Source organism: Corvus kubaryi, unplaced genomic scaffold (assembly GCF_017639235.1).
Source record: "Corvus kubaryi isolate FWS band 111438036 unplaced genomic scaffold, C.kubaryi_AGA036_p1.0 76, whole genome shotgun sequence".
NCBI lineage: Eukaryota > Metazoa > Chordata > Aves > Passeriformes > Corvidae > Corvus > Corvus kubaryi.
In genome coordinates this window covers 3051549-3070283 of record NW_024582063.1, presented here as the reverse complement: position 1 = coordinate 3070283, position 18735 = coordinate 3051549, and the positions used below count along the sequence as shown (strand labels likewise).

The 18735-nt window shown below is 43.6% G+C and overlaps 1 protein-coding gene across 7 annotated transcripts in view; it reads left to right on the top strand.

The window, feature by feature from the left end:
• The window catches only part of LOC121675863 (follicle-stimulating hormone receptor), a 217195-nt gene extending 212014 nt beyond the window's left edge, over positions 1-5181 (top strand). For all 7 annotated transcript variants that reach the window (XM_042051671.1, XM_042051670.1, XM_042051668.1 and 4 more), the window contains one exon: positions 1085-5181. In XM_042051671.1, the coding sequence (XP_041907605.1) occupies positions 1085-2312 (1228 nt within the window). In that variant the 3' untranslated portion in view covers positions 2313-5181. The remainder of the gene's footprint in view (positions 1-1084) is intronic.
• Positions 5182-18735: the final 13554 nt, after the last annotated feature.

Genomic DNA, 18735 nt, shown 5'->3' with positions numbered 1-18735 from the left:
AACTGACCCTTCTTTTCATGTTTGTACTTGATATTTCTTGATATTTACAGTCTTGTTGAAGCTGATCATCTTTCTATCATGTCAGCCAAAATATTTCTTTCTTCTGTAGGTCTATGCATGGAGAAGGGCATAGAGCTGATACTCTACAAAATAAAGCCAAACACAAAATTATCAAAAATACTAGTATTTACCTGTGCTACTAAAATTTCTTAAAATCTTTAAAAAATACTTTCTGACAGAAACAAAAGCAACTACTGTTTCCATTAAAATGTTCGTTTTGGTTTGGTTTGGTTTGGTTTGGTTTGGTTTGGTGTGGTGTGGTGTGTGGTTTGGTTTGGTTTGCTCTTGCTTCGCTTCACTTGACTTCTAATCCACTTCTTTTGGAACACAGTTTTTAAGCAAAATGCTCTGTTATGCCTTGTGTTTCTGTTAGTATCTGTCATTTAAAGATTATCTGGAATCCTGCATGAACTTATTTGTGCTATTTACTTGTGTTACTGGCTAGTCACTAATATGATATGAGGTACTAAAAATGAACAGCACAAAATGGATTTATGTGCCCTGACAGAGTTACAAGACAGTGATGGTCAAAACCTTTAGGAAGAAGGGAGTTTGAGAATAACTTTAAGGGATGGTAGCATTATTGTGGTTATACAGACTCCTTATGAGCACAGCTGACTTCAGTCATTCCTCAAAGCTCAACCTTATATTGGTGTTCATCATCATGCATTTCCCCATGCACAAATCAGCTTGTCAGTGACAGGCTAGGTGAGAAATTGGCTTCACATCAGGGAGGCTTTTTACAGAGTTTGTTATCCAGGTGAATAACTGCATCATGAGTGTTAGGCAAACATTAGGTTTTCCTTTCCCTTGCAGTTTATGATGTTTCCAAGCCGTTTACATGTCCCTGTAATATTTTATAAATCGGGACCAGCCAGACTATTAATTTCAAGCTCCAGGGTAATCCATATAATCAGCTAACCAGAAAAACTGAGCTGATAATGGAAACTGGATGATTTTGTGTTTGTTGTTTGCATCATACTGTGTCTGTCAACTTCCAACTCTACTCTTTTTACAATTTCAGGACTGAATTACATCCGATATGTAGCATATCTCAGGTGAAGCAAGACTTTGAGGAGAAGTCTGGCAAGAAACTACAGAGAAGATCTGCAGTTGAAGATTATATTTCCAACTATGGTGCCAGATTTGACCTAGCAGAGAATGAATTTGACTATGGTTTATGCAATGAAGTAATTAATGTAGCCTGCTCACCTAAGCCTGATGCTTTCAACCCATGTGAAGATATCATGGGATACAACATTCTCAGAGTCCTGATATGGTTCATCAGCATTTTGGCTATTACCGGCAACACTGTTGTCCTCATTATTTTAATAAGCAGTCAATCCAAACTCACTGTTCCTCGCTTTCTAATGTGCAACCTTGCCTTTGCAGACCTCTGCATAGGGATCTATCTGCTGTTTATTGCCTCCGTAGACATCCAGACCAAAAGCCAGTACTACAACTACGCCATAGACTGGCAGACTGGGGCAGGATGCAACGCTGCAGGATTTTTCACAGTGTTTGCAAGTGAGCTCTCAGTCTACACGCTGACGGTGATCACCCTGGAGCGCTGGCACACCATCACCTACGCCATGCAGCTGCACCGCAAGGTGCGGTTGCGCCATGCCGTGATTATCATGATTTTTGGCTGGGTGTTTGCTTTCACAGTAGCACTCCTTCCCATATTTGGGGTCAGCAGCTACATGAAGGTCAGCATCTGTCTGCCCATGGATATCGAAACACCGTTTGCCCAGGCTTACGTTATATTTCTCTTAGTGCTGAATGTCGTCACGTTTGTCATTATTTGCGTCTGCTACATCTGCATCTACTTCACTGTGCGAAACCACAGCGTCGTCTCTTCCAGCAGCGACGCCAACATCGCCAAGCGCATGGCCATACTGATCTTCACAGACTTCCTCTGCATGGCACCAATATCTTTCTTTGCCATATCCGCCTCACTCAAGGTTCCTCTCATCACAGTGTCGAATTCCAAGATCCTTCTGGTTTTGTTTTACCCCATCAACTCCTGTGCTAACCCTTTTCTCTACGCCATTTTCACGAAGACTTTCCGCAGGGATTTCTTCATTCTCTTGAGCAAGTTTGGTTGCTGTGAAATGCAAGCTCAGATTTACAGAACAGAGATCTCCTCATCTGCTCATACTTTCCACACAAGAAATGGCCATTGCCCTCCTGCATCTAAAAACAATGATGACGCTATTTATTCATCAGTGCCCCTGAATCACTTGAACTGAAATGCTTGCATAAATTTGTGTCTGAGGCAGTGGGCTAATCACTTGCAAATATGTGAATTTGAATAATGACTTCAGCATAACATACAAACTTATGTTTTATGAGAAAAAAAAATTATTTCCACTTTTCTATTTTTGTTCAATGAACAACCATCAGAGATGACATATCATCTTCATCAGTTCTTGAAGAACAAAGTGCCAAAGTGTTCATGTAGAACTGTCTCAAGAAATAAATGAGACTGTAAGCTGGTATCTCCCACCATGCAGGCAGAGATTCCCTTCATTCTAGGGAGATGTTAGATGTTTATTGAGAATTAAGTAATAGTTATATGCAGTTGAAAAAATATGTAGGATTAATTTCTTTTCCTGTGAATTGTGTTATAACAATACAGATAAATAGTTTTTTTCATTAATCATATCTCCTGGGGTTACAGGAGACAGAAGGCAAATTTAAGCCCTCCTCCAGCACAGACTTGCTGGGAATGAGAATATCTCATGTTGTTTCCATTTCTGGTGAGTACAGCAGGGAGGCAGGAGGCATCTCCACCTGTGCTGGATCTTTGCTGTTCCACACTGTGTGGACCTGCCTTACTCTGCACAAAAGTGTCACTTTGGGTGGTATTTGTGTTGGTTTAAATTGGCAGGCTCAGAGAAACCTGTTTCATCTGGGTTTGTATCGAGGAGCTGGTTTGGTTTGGGTTTTGTTTTCAAGGTAAGAAAGAGCAAGAATGAGGGCAAGAGAAATGCCTCATAGTAAAAAGGGAGCTCTCTGAAGTTGTTTTCACAAAGTTGAATTCACTTGTGTGTCTGGGAGCCTTGGATATGCCAGCATGAGCCAATGGGCTGCTCCACGAGGATATGTGAGGCAGGTTTGCCATACAACAGCATTTGTATACAATGCTGTCTGGGCTGCACAAAGGACAATGGATCTAGACATGGCTTTTGAATCCCTGAACAAAAGTTCATGTGAAATTTTTTGTATAATCCTTTTAGGATTTCTCCTTTCCTTTAAAAAAAAAACCTTCATGCACACATTATCATGTGCTGGTCCAGATTGGAAGACCTGAAATAAATAATAAGCTGCATATGTTGAAATAACAACAACAACAAGACAAAAAGAAGAAAAAAATTTTAATCAAGATTTCCTGATTTTTACAAGGGGTTTTAATAACGTCCCAATGAATGTGCAGACTTTTTGCATGATTTGAATATCTAATTTTTGCATGGTTCATCATTCCAAGTTGCAACAAAGATTCAGGGATGGGTAGGGTTTTCTCATGCTGATTATGTGTCTGTGTATGGATATGTGGGCATAAAGAAAACACCAGGAGAGCAGTCTGGGCTTCATTCCCATCTCACAAACAACTCACAGTTCTGCCCAATGAGATTATAAAAGCTTGGAGACTTCATGGTTAAATGTGATGTGCTTTGAATATTTCCTACCTACAACTCATAAAATTCAGTGGCAAATCTTGATGCTTCTATCCATAATTTCCCCTGTCACCAGCTTCACATTTCAGCATCTGAATCTTATGTGAATAACAACAGGAGGTGATTATTCATTCAGTCCTAGCCCAGGAAGGAACTATCAGCTCCCTAGTGCATAAAACAGGGGAGATCAAAGACAGTGTGTTTTGGCGGGGGAAATTTCATTACTCAACACAAGTAACACTCCCTCCAAGATCCAAGAAAAGGAAGAATGAAAGAGAAGAGTGGGAAAGACAGTTAATCTCTGGGAAGATCATCTGACTACTCAGAGGAATCTTTTTTTTTTCACAAATGATTTATGTCATATACAGTGTGCTGGCATGCAGCCATTAAAACCCATCCCAATGGAAGTGACTGAAGGATGGTGTTCCAAAATGACAGATAATCTAGTTATATTTTAAAAATGCTCCTGAATCTATTATTTGGCTAAAAATGAGGGATGTTCATTGGTAAATACTACCCCACTTTTGATGATAAATAGGGAAAATTCTTGCAGTGCATCATGTCACGCTTTTTTGCCTGAGCTCTGTCCATTTACCAAGAATGAGACCTGGCAGCTCAGGAAAGCACAGGGATAGTAATCTAGAAGCCAGTCTAGTAAGTCCTCTCACAGGTACATCAGGCACATGAGCACGATACAGACCATGTACTTCATGCAAACCCATTGCCCAGACATTTGCAGAATCAGGACACAGTTAAATGTGTTTTTCCACTTAACATCCCTGAAAAGAGACCTTGCAGGATCATGTCTTGTAGCTGGAGTCAGACCAGGGCCCAAGGGATTGAGGCACCTAGCCCATGGCTCTTCCTCCAAAGGAGACATGAGTTGATACTTGAGGAGCAAGGATAACGTGCACAGTTGGACACCTTACCTCATCCCTAACAGGAGGACATGTCATCCTGCCCACACATGCTGCTCAGGAGCTCTGATGGCAGCTCCAAAGCTGAGAGACTGTGCAGTTACCAAGTCAAAAATCTCCTTCTTCTATTCCTTAGACGTCCTTGGCCTTAGCTATTACTTTGATTTTAATTTCAATAATCTTACAGACTGTGAGGGACATTATGGGACCTGTGTCTTTCCCTGTGTGAGATATTGGTCTTTTTGTATCATTTTTTTAAGCAGTGTTTTTATTTGAAGAAAACAGTATAACAAAGAAAGCCCTCAAGATACATTTTGTTCATGTTTGTAATGTGCAAAAAGCCTGCTGGTGTTTGGTGTGGATTTCCTCAGCTCTGAACATGTTTATATTGCAATCTTTAAACTATTTTACATTTCCCTTTCTCAAATCTATTTTAATAAAACCAATATCAGAATAGAGTGCCTTGAGAACAAGTGTGCAGCCAGAGATACGTTGGCAAAGTGTGCAATAAATGTTGCTGCTTATCTGGAGAGCTCCATTTATGCAGCGGAGCCCCCACAGTCGGGTCACTGTGACCTCCAGAAGAGAGACTCCACAGAGAAAACCCTCCTGTAGCCTTCTGGAGGGTTAACAAAGCACAGAAAGGTGTGCTTGAAACCTCTTCAACAAATAACACAGAAAGACTGACATACCTTTGTTTTAACAAATCTCTTGTATTAACTCACATTTATCATGAAATAAGATATTAACCATTGACAGAACTCAGACAGGCATATTTTTCCTCTTTAATTCATATGAATGGCTCTTCTTTTGTGATGTATTCTAATTTCTTTTTCCCTCATTTTTATAGCCAGGGCTTATAATTCTCTTTTCCCTTGTGCTCAGACAAATAAGTGTGTGTCTGTGTGTGAACATATGCCCATGTGAGTAGGAGAGACAGGCCACCGGTAACAAGGAAACTGAATCAAAGCCTAGCTCTGATTCACAGGAAAAATCTTGAAGTTGCTCTATCTTGGATAGACTTGCCATTCATTGTGGCCATTCATTGCATTTTAGTCTTCACCAAGCCCCCAAAAATGCTGAGTTAAAGAGTTATGACTGTCTTGGCCCTTATGGTGCAATCACCGGAGTGACACAAAGAGACTGTGCTGGCAGTGAGGACACAAAAAACAACTTCTTGATCTTTTTGATAGAAGCATCATTCCTTCAGGCATGTACCTTGTGGAGAATCCAAACCTGACCTCCCCAAGAAGCATTCATCAGGTGTTGTGATGGGAAATGAGAAATGGGGCCACTTCAGCTTGGCAGACTAAAGGCAGCATCACGAAAATTGCCACCATGGGTAAAGGTAATAGGAGCACCAGCAGCACCTGGTCAAAAGTGCCAATAAAAGCAAAAGCCTGACTCAGTAGAGAAAATGAACCATGGTTCATTTTCTTTACAACTTTGCTCTTGGGGTTGCACAGATATGCCAAGCAGAGTTTCCTCATTAGGAGGCAGGTCTGTGTCTGAGCTTGTTAAGAATGCAAGATGAGATTTGCATTCCATTTAGCAAGCCTTCAAATCATTTGACCACATTTATTTCCTTTAGATTCCCTCCTAATCATTCCACTGAGGACACAGCAGATAATCTTACATTTAATTTATGCAGTTTTGTTGTTAAGAAGAGTTAATAATGCGAAATGATTTATCCTCAAGGAATAATTTAACCATCCCTCCCCTCCCTGAATGAAAGAACAGAAAAGAAAGGTGGGTCTGGTTCAAATGGTCAAGTAAGCACTTACAAACCTCCTCACAGATTTGCATCTTTAATGTGGTCATATGCAATCTCCAATTTTGTTTGCAAATGTGAATTGCACATACACACTCTTCTTCCATGAGAGCTTTTGTCTAACTACTTGGCTACAAGCACATATTTGAAAATCTGGGCCTTGTTGCTTTAAAATATTCAAGCACGGGAGCAGGATTTTATAGCTGTCATCTGGATAATTAAACTCTTCATTAACAGTTGTTCACAAACCAGTAGGTGACCTTTAATTAGGGATGAAAGTACTCAGGAATGGATTTCAAACATTAAGAAACTGCGGAGGAGCCCTTTTCCCTCCACTTCCCCAAGTCCATTAAAAATCTTTTGTAAAGCATTGGTTTTCCAACAGAAATGGTGCTGGGTGAGATAAAAATGTGTTTCCAGGCCCAACTCATCAGATATACACTTTGTTTAACCTTGCTGTAACTAAAATATTTTATTTTCTGTTTTCTGTCTCATGCAGAGTTTGCCATGTGTTACCTGGGTCTTTGTTAACCCCAGCCTGGACACCTGCACCAGATCAAACCCCCACCAAAAAAAGAACAGGAAAAATCAACAAGTTCACGATGAGAGCAGTGCACAAATGAGAATGTGGCGTATTCATGAGTGGGTGGAAGATTGCAGGGCAGAACTGAGCAATATGGACATTTCTATTGAGTCATTTGAATATCCAGTGCCAAAATTCTGCATCAAAGGGGCAGTTTTGGCTGAAGTATAGTTCCCAGGAATCAAGTAATAGAAATTTGCATGGAAAAATCCTATGGAGAGATAAAATTTAAAAGAAGTTCGAGTCAGTGGGGTTTAAAAGCAAAAGATTGGTATAAAGACAGATATGTCTCAGGAAGGAGAGATAGCAGCTCCTTTAGGGGCCATCTAGGCACCACACTGCACCATCACCAGTCACCTTTGCATTGCAATTCTGTGTATTCATTGTGAGCTACAAGTTCCTGACTAGCTTGAAATGCTCACTGTTTCTATGTTTCTTGGATATGTTGTGTGGATAGGCACGTACACCTTGGATATTTGTACTCTTGCCTCCTCATTGCCTCAGTTTTACTGCATCTTGTCCCTTTCCACAATGATGGTTTGTGCTGTCTGTGCTTGGAAGTGCTCTGCTCTTACCTGCAGTCGTGTAAGGAACAGAATCCACATCCCTTAGAAACATTTCTTCAGAAATCAGCAGCTGGAAGGCCAGAACACTGCTCGTAGCTCTCTGTTCTGGGGTGCACAAGTCTTCTTATGCTGCCTTCCAGCTTCTCTCTCTCTCGTTTTTGGTTATTAATTGAGTGACTGTTGTGAGGATAACTGGCCCTTTGCCAAGCTTAAGACATTCTGCTTTGAAATAGTCATTGTTTGAGCCAGACGATTTCCATAAATCAGGGTGATGTGAATAGATCCCCTTCTCTGACTCTACACATTCCCTGGACTTTATTGGGGGAAAAAAACCCTTAATTTTTACATAGCTTATTCACAATTTTCCTCTCCCACATTGCCAGCTGCATATTTGCCTTGTCCCACAGATGTCATGGTGGCATGAGGCAACCCTAAGTGCCCTGGGGAGGCTGGGGAAGGAGGAGAGAAGAAACACGGACTGGATAAAGTGGGGACATCAGAAGTTAGAAAAGCACAGCCAAATTAGGGCAGTTTTTAAATGACCCCCAAATGCTCCAAGAACTACCAGAACCGACATCAAAGAAAAGCCCAAAGCCATTCTAATTTTTCATTCCTGCACCAAGGCCTGCAGTCAGACAGGATTCACTCTGCTATGAGGTCTCCGTGTATGCCATGGGATCTGTCTGGTGGGAGGCTGAGACAAATACTAACTTTAATAATGGCACCAGAAACAGTGGTTTTGCTCAGTGCTGTTTCTCAGCAGAGCTAAGAGCCTGGACTGGGCAAAAAATTGAGTTGAACCACAATTTTTTCTAGAGGTGGCATATCCATGGCACATCAATTTAACCAAGGTTTGGGGTTTTTTCCCAGCAAATACAACTTCTCCTTCTAGCCAACATTACCTTTCTCTTGGACTGCTTGTTCTTTGTTCCTTCAGTAAGCACTGCTACCCACAATCACCACTTTTAGTATCAGTTTTCCTTCCTTCTGTGGACGGTGGCGTCTTTTCGTGTGATTACGTTGGAGTCACAACCAAAACACTCATTAGTCACTGAAAAAGCTTTCAAGGCGTCAGTACTCTATTTTTTTCCCATAAAGATATTGTTTTTCTTCATGGCAACACTCAGAATTTTTTCCACACACTTAATACCATAACTAGTGCTCAGCTTCGGCGTCTGCCCTACAGCACACCATTAATGCAGGCACGAGCTTGGTGGTGCCTTTTCAGTTTCACTGTCCCTTCTGCACCTGTGTAAACCAGACAAGGGTCATCATTGTCATCAGACCCTCAGAAGAGACCTCCCAGTGAAACTGCCCTGACTGTAGGTGCTAGTCCTGTTTTGTTGTTCACCAGTGCCAGCAGAAGAGACCTGCTTTCGTCCCTGAGGAGAGCCAGCTGGGAAGTCATGAGAAATTGAGGCGACCCGTGTTCAGAACAGCCTCACCATTGCTCAAATACCTCAAAGGGCACTTTGAGTCTCAGGACTCTCAGTGCTGGAGCTGCAGTTTATAAAGCACAGTGGAACCTCTCCTGTAAAACATACATGCATGCATTTGTCACCACGAGTCAATAAAGGTCACTAAGAGTTAACTAGTTAGACAATCAGACAATTAATTATGCAACTAGTTAGGTCTGACCTAATTTCTGGAAAATAACCAACCAGGAGTCTTTTGGTTTGTCTCTTCTCTTGGAATAATTAATCAGCAAATTTCCTGATTTCACATTTATTTCCTTTCTGCTGGAGAGTCCCATGTGAGTTGTAGCCCAAGTGGCTTCTGGTTACTTCTATCATAATTAAAGACCCTTTGTCACTTTTTTCAAAAGGTGAGAAACACCACCAGTGCTGTGTCTGGCGTCCCCTTGCCAACCAGGCACAGATGGCGATGCCTGAGGCTTCGAGCAAGGAGCTGAGGCTGTTTGCATAATGCAATCTCCACGCTTCCCTCACTTTTGCAGACCTCCAGTTAACACTTTCGTGTAGACAACAGTGAACAAGGTAGGCAGAGAGCTCCAGAGGGACTCGGGTGTCCAGGATTCGTGGACATTCATGGGGAGAGCTCCTTTGAAGGCTGGGGGTTTTAGCATCCCTTTAGCTTCGTAAAACTCTTTGAGGGAAGGGCTTATGGTTTTACATGAGACAAGATGATGATGTGCCCTGTTTTAATTAATGCTTGCTGACACAAAGGCTGGTCCCCAGCAGTGCCCTTCTTGCCCTCATGGTTTTCTTCCCCTCCCAAAAGACAAAAATAAAAAGGCTTTTGAAGGGTAAGACTGGAGAAGCACTCACTGCTACTAGAGTGAGGAGAATTGCAGATAAGGGAGGGAGGGAGGGTGATGGATGGATGGATGGATGGATGGATGGATGGATGGATAGATGGATAGTATCCAGGAAAAAAGGTGCAGTTTGGCTAGTATCCAGGAAAAAAGATGCACTTAACAGGAGCTTTTGCCATATTTCAGAAGTAGAATGATTTTCTTAAGGCTGCAACCGAAAACCAGGTGGTATTGAAGCAAAATCTTCCGTGTCCTGCACTCTTCAGGCAGCAAAGAGAACATAGCTGTCTGAGGAGAGAGTCTTAGTGGGGCTTTCAAAGGCTTTATACATCTTTTAATGCTGGCAAACTCTGAGGAAAAAGTGTTGGGGAAGGCGGGAAGAGGATGACAAGGAGAATGAAATTTCTCTTACTTGAAATAAAACTACAAGTAATTCGTGTGAGGGGAGTGAAAAGATTTGCACTGAGATGGCTCATAAAAAAAAAAGTTTAAGTTTTTAAGCTGGGCCTCCTAGTAGAGTGAGCAAAGCTCTGCACAGAGACCAATATTCATCCCTGTTCAGAGAACCAGCACAAGGACTATTTCCACAATAAATGACCTTTTAAAGTGGGGCTGACATGACGTGTAAGTTTTGTGCTGGCCCTCTGCACTGCAGCAAATTGCATGTTGAGGAGGGAACGCTTGTCTTTCACCCATGAAAAATGGCCCACGCCTGCCCTGCCGCCTCCAGCCACTCCTAACGCACATTTGTTTATGTGCACTTTGGGCTTCAAGGCTCTGCATCATGGAATGGCACCAGAGCAACACGCTATTTTAAAGTAAAATGTGTGGTAAAATTCTCCCCCAAAAGACAGGTGACTCCTACCTATTGCCTGGGATCAGAACAGTCTTTTTTGAACTGAAAAATCACAGAAAGGAGGCAGACAGGCTACGGGAGCACCTGAGCTCCTGTCTGTTCTAGCTGTATGAGAAGAAAACCAAACAGAGGGAAGAAAGCCTAGGCAATGGAAGGAACACTGGATTTGGGTGTCTCAGCTGTCAGCCTCTTCAAGCCAACACCCTTTTGTCTTCAAGAGGGTGGTTAAAGGGCTGGAAGATCATGACACCCCACCAAATCCTCTGTCTTGTGGGCTGGTCATTGCTTCTGACAGGGATTTGATTCTGTTCTTACTTCGAAACAAACCAAATGAACTCCTCTGTTGAATTACAGCTGAATTCACACGCATACACAAAAAATACCCTCATGTTTCATCACCAAGCACCACTTTCACCGGTACTGAATGCAATTCTTTCACTGCCTCATCACCTGTAGGCTTTATCTCTATATTTCCTTACAGTTTTCTTGAAAAAAAAATTTTCCTAATCAAGCCCTTCCCAGTGCCAGAAAACCTGTCTGCAGTAAAGCACTCCTGCAATCCTCCCATGTCTGCTCAGTGTACTGATATCTCCACTAGTGGCAGAGTAAACTCTCTTCCTGCCTCGTGTCTGCACAGGACAAGCATTCCAGGACCTCATCCCTCCCTGCTTCCTGGGCAATAATGTCAAAAATCAGCAATCACAGCAGGGTCTGCAGACTGACTGAAGCCTCTACTTCACCCCTCAGAGGTCACCAGAGCTGTGCAGCCTGTCAAACCCAAAAATGTATATGCAAGGCATGTTCCCCCCAGACAGCGTGGTAGGTGCTGCAAAATGAGAGCAAGACCTTGGTGCTTTTGCAGAATTGCTTTTGTTCACACGCTGCATCAGAGCGTCTTGGAGAGAAAAGCGTGTGAAATAAGTGAGCACATATTGTCCCACCTGCTGTGTGGGCATTAAAGCCAAACAGACAGTGGGGGCTGCACGGAGGAGAGCAGGCAGCAGGCTGGAGAGTGCCTGCCCTCCCCTCTGTTTCACACAGGTCCTTTGTTTCAGTGCAGAATTTTTTTATACAGGTGCATATGATGAAAAGGGAGCAGGATTAGAGCTTGGGAAATGAGCATGTTGTGCTTTGCTAGTGCACTCTTCTTGCTCCTTGCTCCTTGCTAAGAGCCAGGACACCAAAATAAGGTGGTGCTTGAACACCATTAACTACTCAAGGGCGTGATGTGCAGGGTCCACGAGAGCAAGCTGAGCTTGACAGCTACTCAAGGGCCCTGGCTTTAAGTGGGGGGAGAGTTTGCCCCCAGGTCTACATACTCTCTGTGCATAGCCTTTCAAAAGCTGAAGTATCCACTTGTGCAGAGCAGGAGAAAGCACACAGTCAGTCTGGTTACAAGGAGCAGGAGGCACTTGCAGCTCTGCTACAATTACAGCTCCTTCTTGTCTCCTTCATTATTCACCAAGTTGCAGCACATTTCTCTCCTATGATCCCATTCTGTGTTTTCCTCCACCACCTCCCAAGGCATACGTGTCCTCTTTCCCTCTTTTCTGCTCAAGTGCCTTCTGTTTCTGCCCTTTCCCTCTCTGTTACGTTTCTTTGAACCAACCTGGATGTTTCACTTCTGATGGGAATAGTCTGTGCTCCTCAAGCACACAAGCAGCTGAGAGGGGAGACTAGAGAGGGTCAAGGCAGAAAGCCTGAGCTTGATCAAGAGACTGATGGGTGGGACAGTTTTTTCTGAGAGCTTTAGAAGGAGAAGAGGAAGGATAAACCTTGGCCTAGCCCAAAGGATCTGTCCTGATTCGGGGTAGACTTTTGAAATCAAAGACTGAACCCCTCAGAAGGATTAGGTTTATGTACATTATGGAGAGGTAGAGATGCTAGCAGTTATGAAAACATTGTCACATTATTTACAGGACATTGGCTGGCATTTTCCAGCTAATAAGAGCAGTATCAAAGAAAGCTGCTGTGCTCTAAAAGCACTGCCAGATTAAAAAAAAAAAGCACTGCTAAGCAGCCTCCAGCCACAAAATCAGGCTGACTGGATGGATAAACCCCACACTCCACAGGTGGCCCAGCCAAGCTCCTAGGATTGAGAAGCTGCTCCAGAAAGCAGAAACGCCAATTGCTGGGAAATTGCTGTGAACATGCAATTTTCCCCTCTTCACATCCCTATCTCTCAGCACATTTTCTTTCTGCCTGGTGAGCCCTGTGGGCAGACAGCAAGGGCACAGCATCTGCAGATGGGGACCTGGTGATGGGCTGTCCCCACCAGCTGGGTGAGGTGGGGCCAGAGGACAGGGCGAGCTTGTGCAATGCACCTGAGCCCTCCCAGCACCGGGGCTTTGTGACCACCTGCTATTTTCCTGCTTGGGAAGTTTCGTCATGGTTTCTTATCCATTCCCTTAATGGGATTAACTCACAGTTGCATAGAATACCCAGTCTCAAGCCATCCATATTAATAAGTGAGAAGCTTCCATTTCCTCTTAAAGTGGAAGGCAGCTGCCCTGGATTTCTACAGGATCCACTGTTTAGCTTATTAATGGGATGATATTAGCTGCCCTGCTGCTCAAGAGCTGCTTGCCCATCTAGACTCCACCCATACATCTGCCAGGACTGGACTTCAGGCTTTCCAGCAGCAGTGAGTATTTCCTTCTCCTTTCTCATGCCTCAGCCCCACCAATTTTTTCTAGACAGCTGATTTAACCTTTTTTTCTTCCCATGACTGAGGGAGAAGAAGCTGCTACACTCTTCCTCCAAACTTCTCTTAGACCAAAATTATTCCTCCCAGAGCTTCTTCTCTTTTATCTAGATGAAGGATGTGATGTTTTAGTGTAGCCTAATGAAAATGTGCACATGGTACTAAAAGAAAAACCAGGCCTGGCTTGTTGCTTTGAGGTTAGAGACCAACAACCTTCACATTGCAACATACACTCTATAAATTTGGTCAAGCTTCCATTGACCTCTGAGCCATTTTGGACAAATGGTATAAATTTTTCTGCAGAGACTTAAGGTCCTGACATTGTCGAGATTGTTGCAAAGTTAAATGGAGTGAATTGTACAGCTGCTCAGGTCAGAGGTCTGTTTTGACCTCTGATTTACTTTTCCATCTTAGGAAGTGAGGTTCCATAGAGTTGCTGAGAGGTTTTTGTTTACTAACCAGTTCAAGTGGTAAAAATATTGTGGATTAGCAAATCCCATGATTTCACACCCCAGGAAAATGTGCTCATTATATCAGAGAACTTCTGACCTTGCAAGGCTTTTAGGTGAGGCATTTAAAAAAACAAACCACCATCCCTTTTTCATAGTAATGCCCATGTGCTGGCTGCCATCAGGACACTGCCAGGCACCTCTCATTCTCCTCTGCTGCAGCTCTCAGAGACTCCAGCATTCCTGGCACACGTGCAGCAGCTGGAAATGCTCACTCACCACTCTGCTTCCTGAACATCTTTGATCAGTTTCAGGCCATTGCCTCCCAGAGGAGTTTATCGTGATGGACTTTCACAGCAGTCACTTTGTGCTAGTGAAACAGTAAAAATACTAATAAATTCTGGGCTTGCTTTGTGGCAATACAATAGGCTTTTATGCCCAAGGCTCAGGCTCAGAGAAGGACATGAAAACCAAGGCTGAGCAGCAGGAGCTGACAGAACTTTCTGAGTAACAGAAAACTTTTGAACAGCATAAAAATCAGACATTTTGCCTGTGGGAATACAGAAGAGCTTGCAGCCAGGAAAGTTGGTGTACAAATGATGGGCATGGCCCATGGCAACATCAGGCTCCTGGTGCAATCCAGGCATAAACAGAGGAGGCACATAATCCCAAAGAGGTGGGTGAGCAGCACTCCAAAGGGCATGTCCAACTTGATTGGAATCATCAGGGTGCTTGGGTAGCTCACCCTTGTGCTGGTCTATGGAAAATGTGCCACTGATGCCAGTGAGAGTGTTTCAAGCTGCTGAGCATTGCGGGAAATTTTTCCCATTGCCCAGAGAGACACTGACATTTTCATTCCATGCCTCATGTACCTCAGGCTTGCAAGGTGGTGGAAAGGACCGGCTTTCATTTCTAGGAAACGTCTGAAATCTCCCAGAGAGGGCACAAACTGGAGGTACAGCAGCTCCCTCCTGCTGCAGTTTCTGGCTCAGGAGAGAGCCATGGAACCAGAGGTGAGGTGACTGAGCCATGTGGGACAGGTCCATCACAGGGAGCCAATTCCACAGCGCTCATTCTGCCTCATTCACAGTACTCCTTGTAGGGAAGATTTGCCTGGATCCACCCGAGCTCCCAGATGGCAAACAGCAGGCAAAGCAGCCTCTGGCATGCCACTGTCTCCTGGCTGCTCCCCCCATCCAGGTCAGCCCTGTGCCAGGGAGTTTCCTGCTCGGCGCTGCTGTGCCTGGAAAATGAGTTACTCTGAGACTGTCACTGTGGTGTGCTCCCACACGCAGCTGCAGTGAGCTATTTAACTGCACAGACATTTTTGAGGCACAGACTGCAACGCCTGTCTTCTTTCTGAAGTGAAAAAAGGAGCATTACATCATGCCTCTACTCAGAAACACTCCTCCCTTAAGGACAACAGCACAAAGTTTATCGCAAAATGTGTGATTAAAATGCAAGAGTGCTCGCAGGTAGGGAAGGGAGAGGCTGGCTTCTTCCACCCTTGCTTGTGACCTTGCCCTCATTATTCCTCTGCTTCCCACCTGTGGGAGACAACTGTTTGGAGTTAGGATGGGGTGTGCAAGGGAATTTTTGTGGTCCCAACTATGGAAAAGCAGCGAGGCACCCAGCATCTCCTGAGGGTCTGAGGAGGGCAAAGGACTCCGAGAATCCCTGAAGTGCACACGCTGCTTTGGCATGGGAGGGTGAGAGAGAACTTCAGGGGATGCTCACATGGTTGGGCTTGACCCACAGCCAACCCTGTAAAGCTGTCCCTGGAGGGACCTCAGCACAGGCAGGTGATGAGGATTTAACCCCTCTTCAACCACTCTGCAAGTGCTCAGCACTTTGTTGCCTTCTGCAGTCAGCTGAAATGTGCACAGGAAAACAAAAATCTGCAACAGGGCTGAGACAGATCATTGACGCCACGGCTGTAGTTTCTCCTGTGCTGTGTAGAAGACCCCCACATTTTAATTCCACTGCCCCTGCTGTTGAAGCTGACAGGATGCATTTAATACCAGGTGAGGAGCTGGGGACAGTGCTGCACACGTGAATGAACCCTTCTAGGAGTCTGACAGAAGAGATTTGCTCACAGCAAAAAGGCAGATTTCATCTTGATGTATCTTTGGTCATGTACTGCTGCAAATATGTCATTTTGTTGCTCTCTCTCCTCCCTCTCAAATAAATATTACGCCTAGAAGGAAATTCAGGAGAACAGATTATTTCCAGCCCTGTAGGAGATGCAGATTTACTTCAGGATTTCTCTCTCTGCACTGGTAAAGACTTACACTGTGCTTTCAAGTACTTTTTTTAATGCATTTCTGGGATTTTCCACTTACGGGACAAAAGATTAATTGTATCAATAAAAAGACAATGTGCTCTGTGAGTCAGTTCTGCTGTACTGAGGTTACAACTCCTGTATAAAGGTCTGCTCTCTGAGGTCCCCAGTAACTCCTACTGAGCTCCACATGCTCAGGAGGAAGAAGATCCTCTGAGTTTCCTTGGGAAGACTGTGGAAATAAGTATTTTCCATATGTCCTTGGACAAGAGTTGATGTCCAGGTTACAAATTTTGAATACAGGCAGCTTAAATGTGCTGCAGTGCTGGTTCTCCCCCTTAGTTTGTTTAATGATATCAGATACTCTTTGGTGATTACACTTAGAAACTGGTCTTAAATCTTCTTTCATCAGACAACTTATTTTGATTTTTCTGCATTGCTACCTGTACCACCATAATCTATTGATAAAATTCCAAGAATATAAGTATCATATATTGGCCTAGTATGTTCACACTTTACTTATTAATTAAAACTATGTAAGAGATGCTTTCTTTGAAAAATTTGAGAAGAGTCTGAAAATTAAAACAGCAGCGGCAAAACCCCCACAAAATGAAACTTGAAACACCACCATGTTCCTGGAGCTATTCCTGGAAAGGTTGTCATGTTTGTGTGAAATCCTGGGGAGGGAATGTATGCAAGCATTCTGCTCTTCATGAATCCCAAACACCCACAACACTGCTACATTCAGTGTAATAATATGTTCTGAAAGAAGAAACACTGTAAAGCAAACTAAACAACCCTTCAGTGCATTTCGACACCCAGAAGGGAAAGGTGCCCGGGGAATGTCAGTTTTCCACCCAACACACCAGACCCACAACAATGAACCACAAGACTCCAAGAAAAAAGCACAGCCAGGTTGCCAACAACAGTAAAACCTCACCACAGAAGGGAGAACTCAGTGTCTGAGGAAGAAGGTGTCCTCTGTGGGGTGGTTGCTCCCATTAAAGCTGTAGCTGTGGTCTCCAGGACCAGAGACAGAGGCTCTGCCCTGGAAAATAATTATTTCTTCTTAGAAGCAGTGTTAGTGAGCATACACGTCTGCTGAGGAATGAACTTGGGGGTTTGTGAAACAGGATAATCAGAACATGAAATACAATTCCTACAGTTTGCTGCCTTTCTTGCTGCAGACTGGAGACTCATTCCAATGGGAGTGCCTGAACTATATTAATTAGTCATTAGTAAAGTAATTAGTAAAGGAATATCTGCAACAGAGAGTGTGCTTTGTTCATATGCTCATAACATATGTGGTTTTGTACCCCAGAGGGTGGCTGGGCACTGGAACAGGCTCCCCAGGGCAGTGGTCACAGCACCAGCCTGACAGAGTTCGAGAAGGGTTTAGACAATGCTCTCAGGCACATGGTGTGACCCTTGGGGTGTTCTGTGCAAGGCCAAGACCGGGGCTCAATGATCCAGATGTGTCCCTTCCAACTCAGCGTATTCTGTGTTTCTGGGGTTCCTTAATATTTCCTTCCTTGTCACTGATCTTGTAAGAGTGCTGAAGTCTTGAAGACAAAGGACATTCTACCCCACATCACATAAATATGATTTACCCTATGAACATACAGAGTGCCACCCTAACAACACAATCAGAGTGTGGGGTTAACCTTAAACACGTGAAGGGACAAAACTGGGCAACTCATTACCTAAATCATGGTGTAAACCCAGACTGAAACATCCAGTTCTCCATCAGGTATGCACAGAGGGCTTTTCAGATTGCTGGCAGACTACATTCTTCTTAGGGCTAGCTTAAGGCTCCTCAGCTGTTTTGCCGTCTCAAGGATGAGGACAGGAATAACAAGTGCAGACACAAAACAGAATCACAGTGAGAGCCCTCGAGATGCACTCAGCACTGTTCCCCCTGGCTAAACCAAACCTGACTGATTTTGAAAAAAACCTCTTGCTACTTTATCATCTGCTTGATTGGAGGGTCATGGGCAAAAATAGGGTTTTTTAGAAATATTGCTACACGTTACATTATTGTTTTTCTTCTAGAATCTGAAGTGACTGGCCTGTCTTTATTGGAACAGATGCCCTATGGCATTGAAATCTTGTATTAATTAATTGTGGCCCTGTAATTAATCAGTGTGTCCATTCCTATAGGCAGGTTGGAGAATTGTGGTTTACAGACCTGGGCAGCCTTCCACATTCAGCTCACCAGGGGTATGAAAAACACAAGGAGATAAATAATCTGGTACATAACAAATATCTAACAGGGACTGGCATGGAGTCTATTCTATCAGCTCCTGCATGTGAGCTCTGAAGAATGAAGGCCCAGAATACTTGCCACGTGGATTTTATTAATGATCATGAAACAAATCAATGGAGGTTCTGACACAAGAAATTTGTGCTGCTCTGGAGGCAGCTAAATTATTCCACTTCCAATTTATGCTGAAGATTTGCAGTCTATGAGAGATCTCAAAGAAAGCCCTGCTGGAGCTAGAACCAGAAACCAGCTGAGTACCACATGACTTTGGGGTATGATGGAAAATCTTTCTCGCTGCTGGGTAGAAGAGAGTTACTGAGTTTAAATATT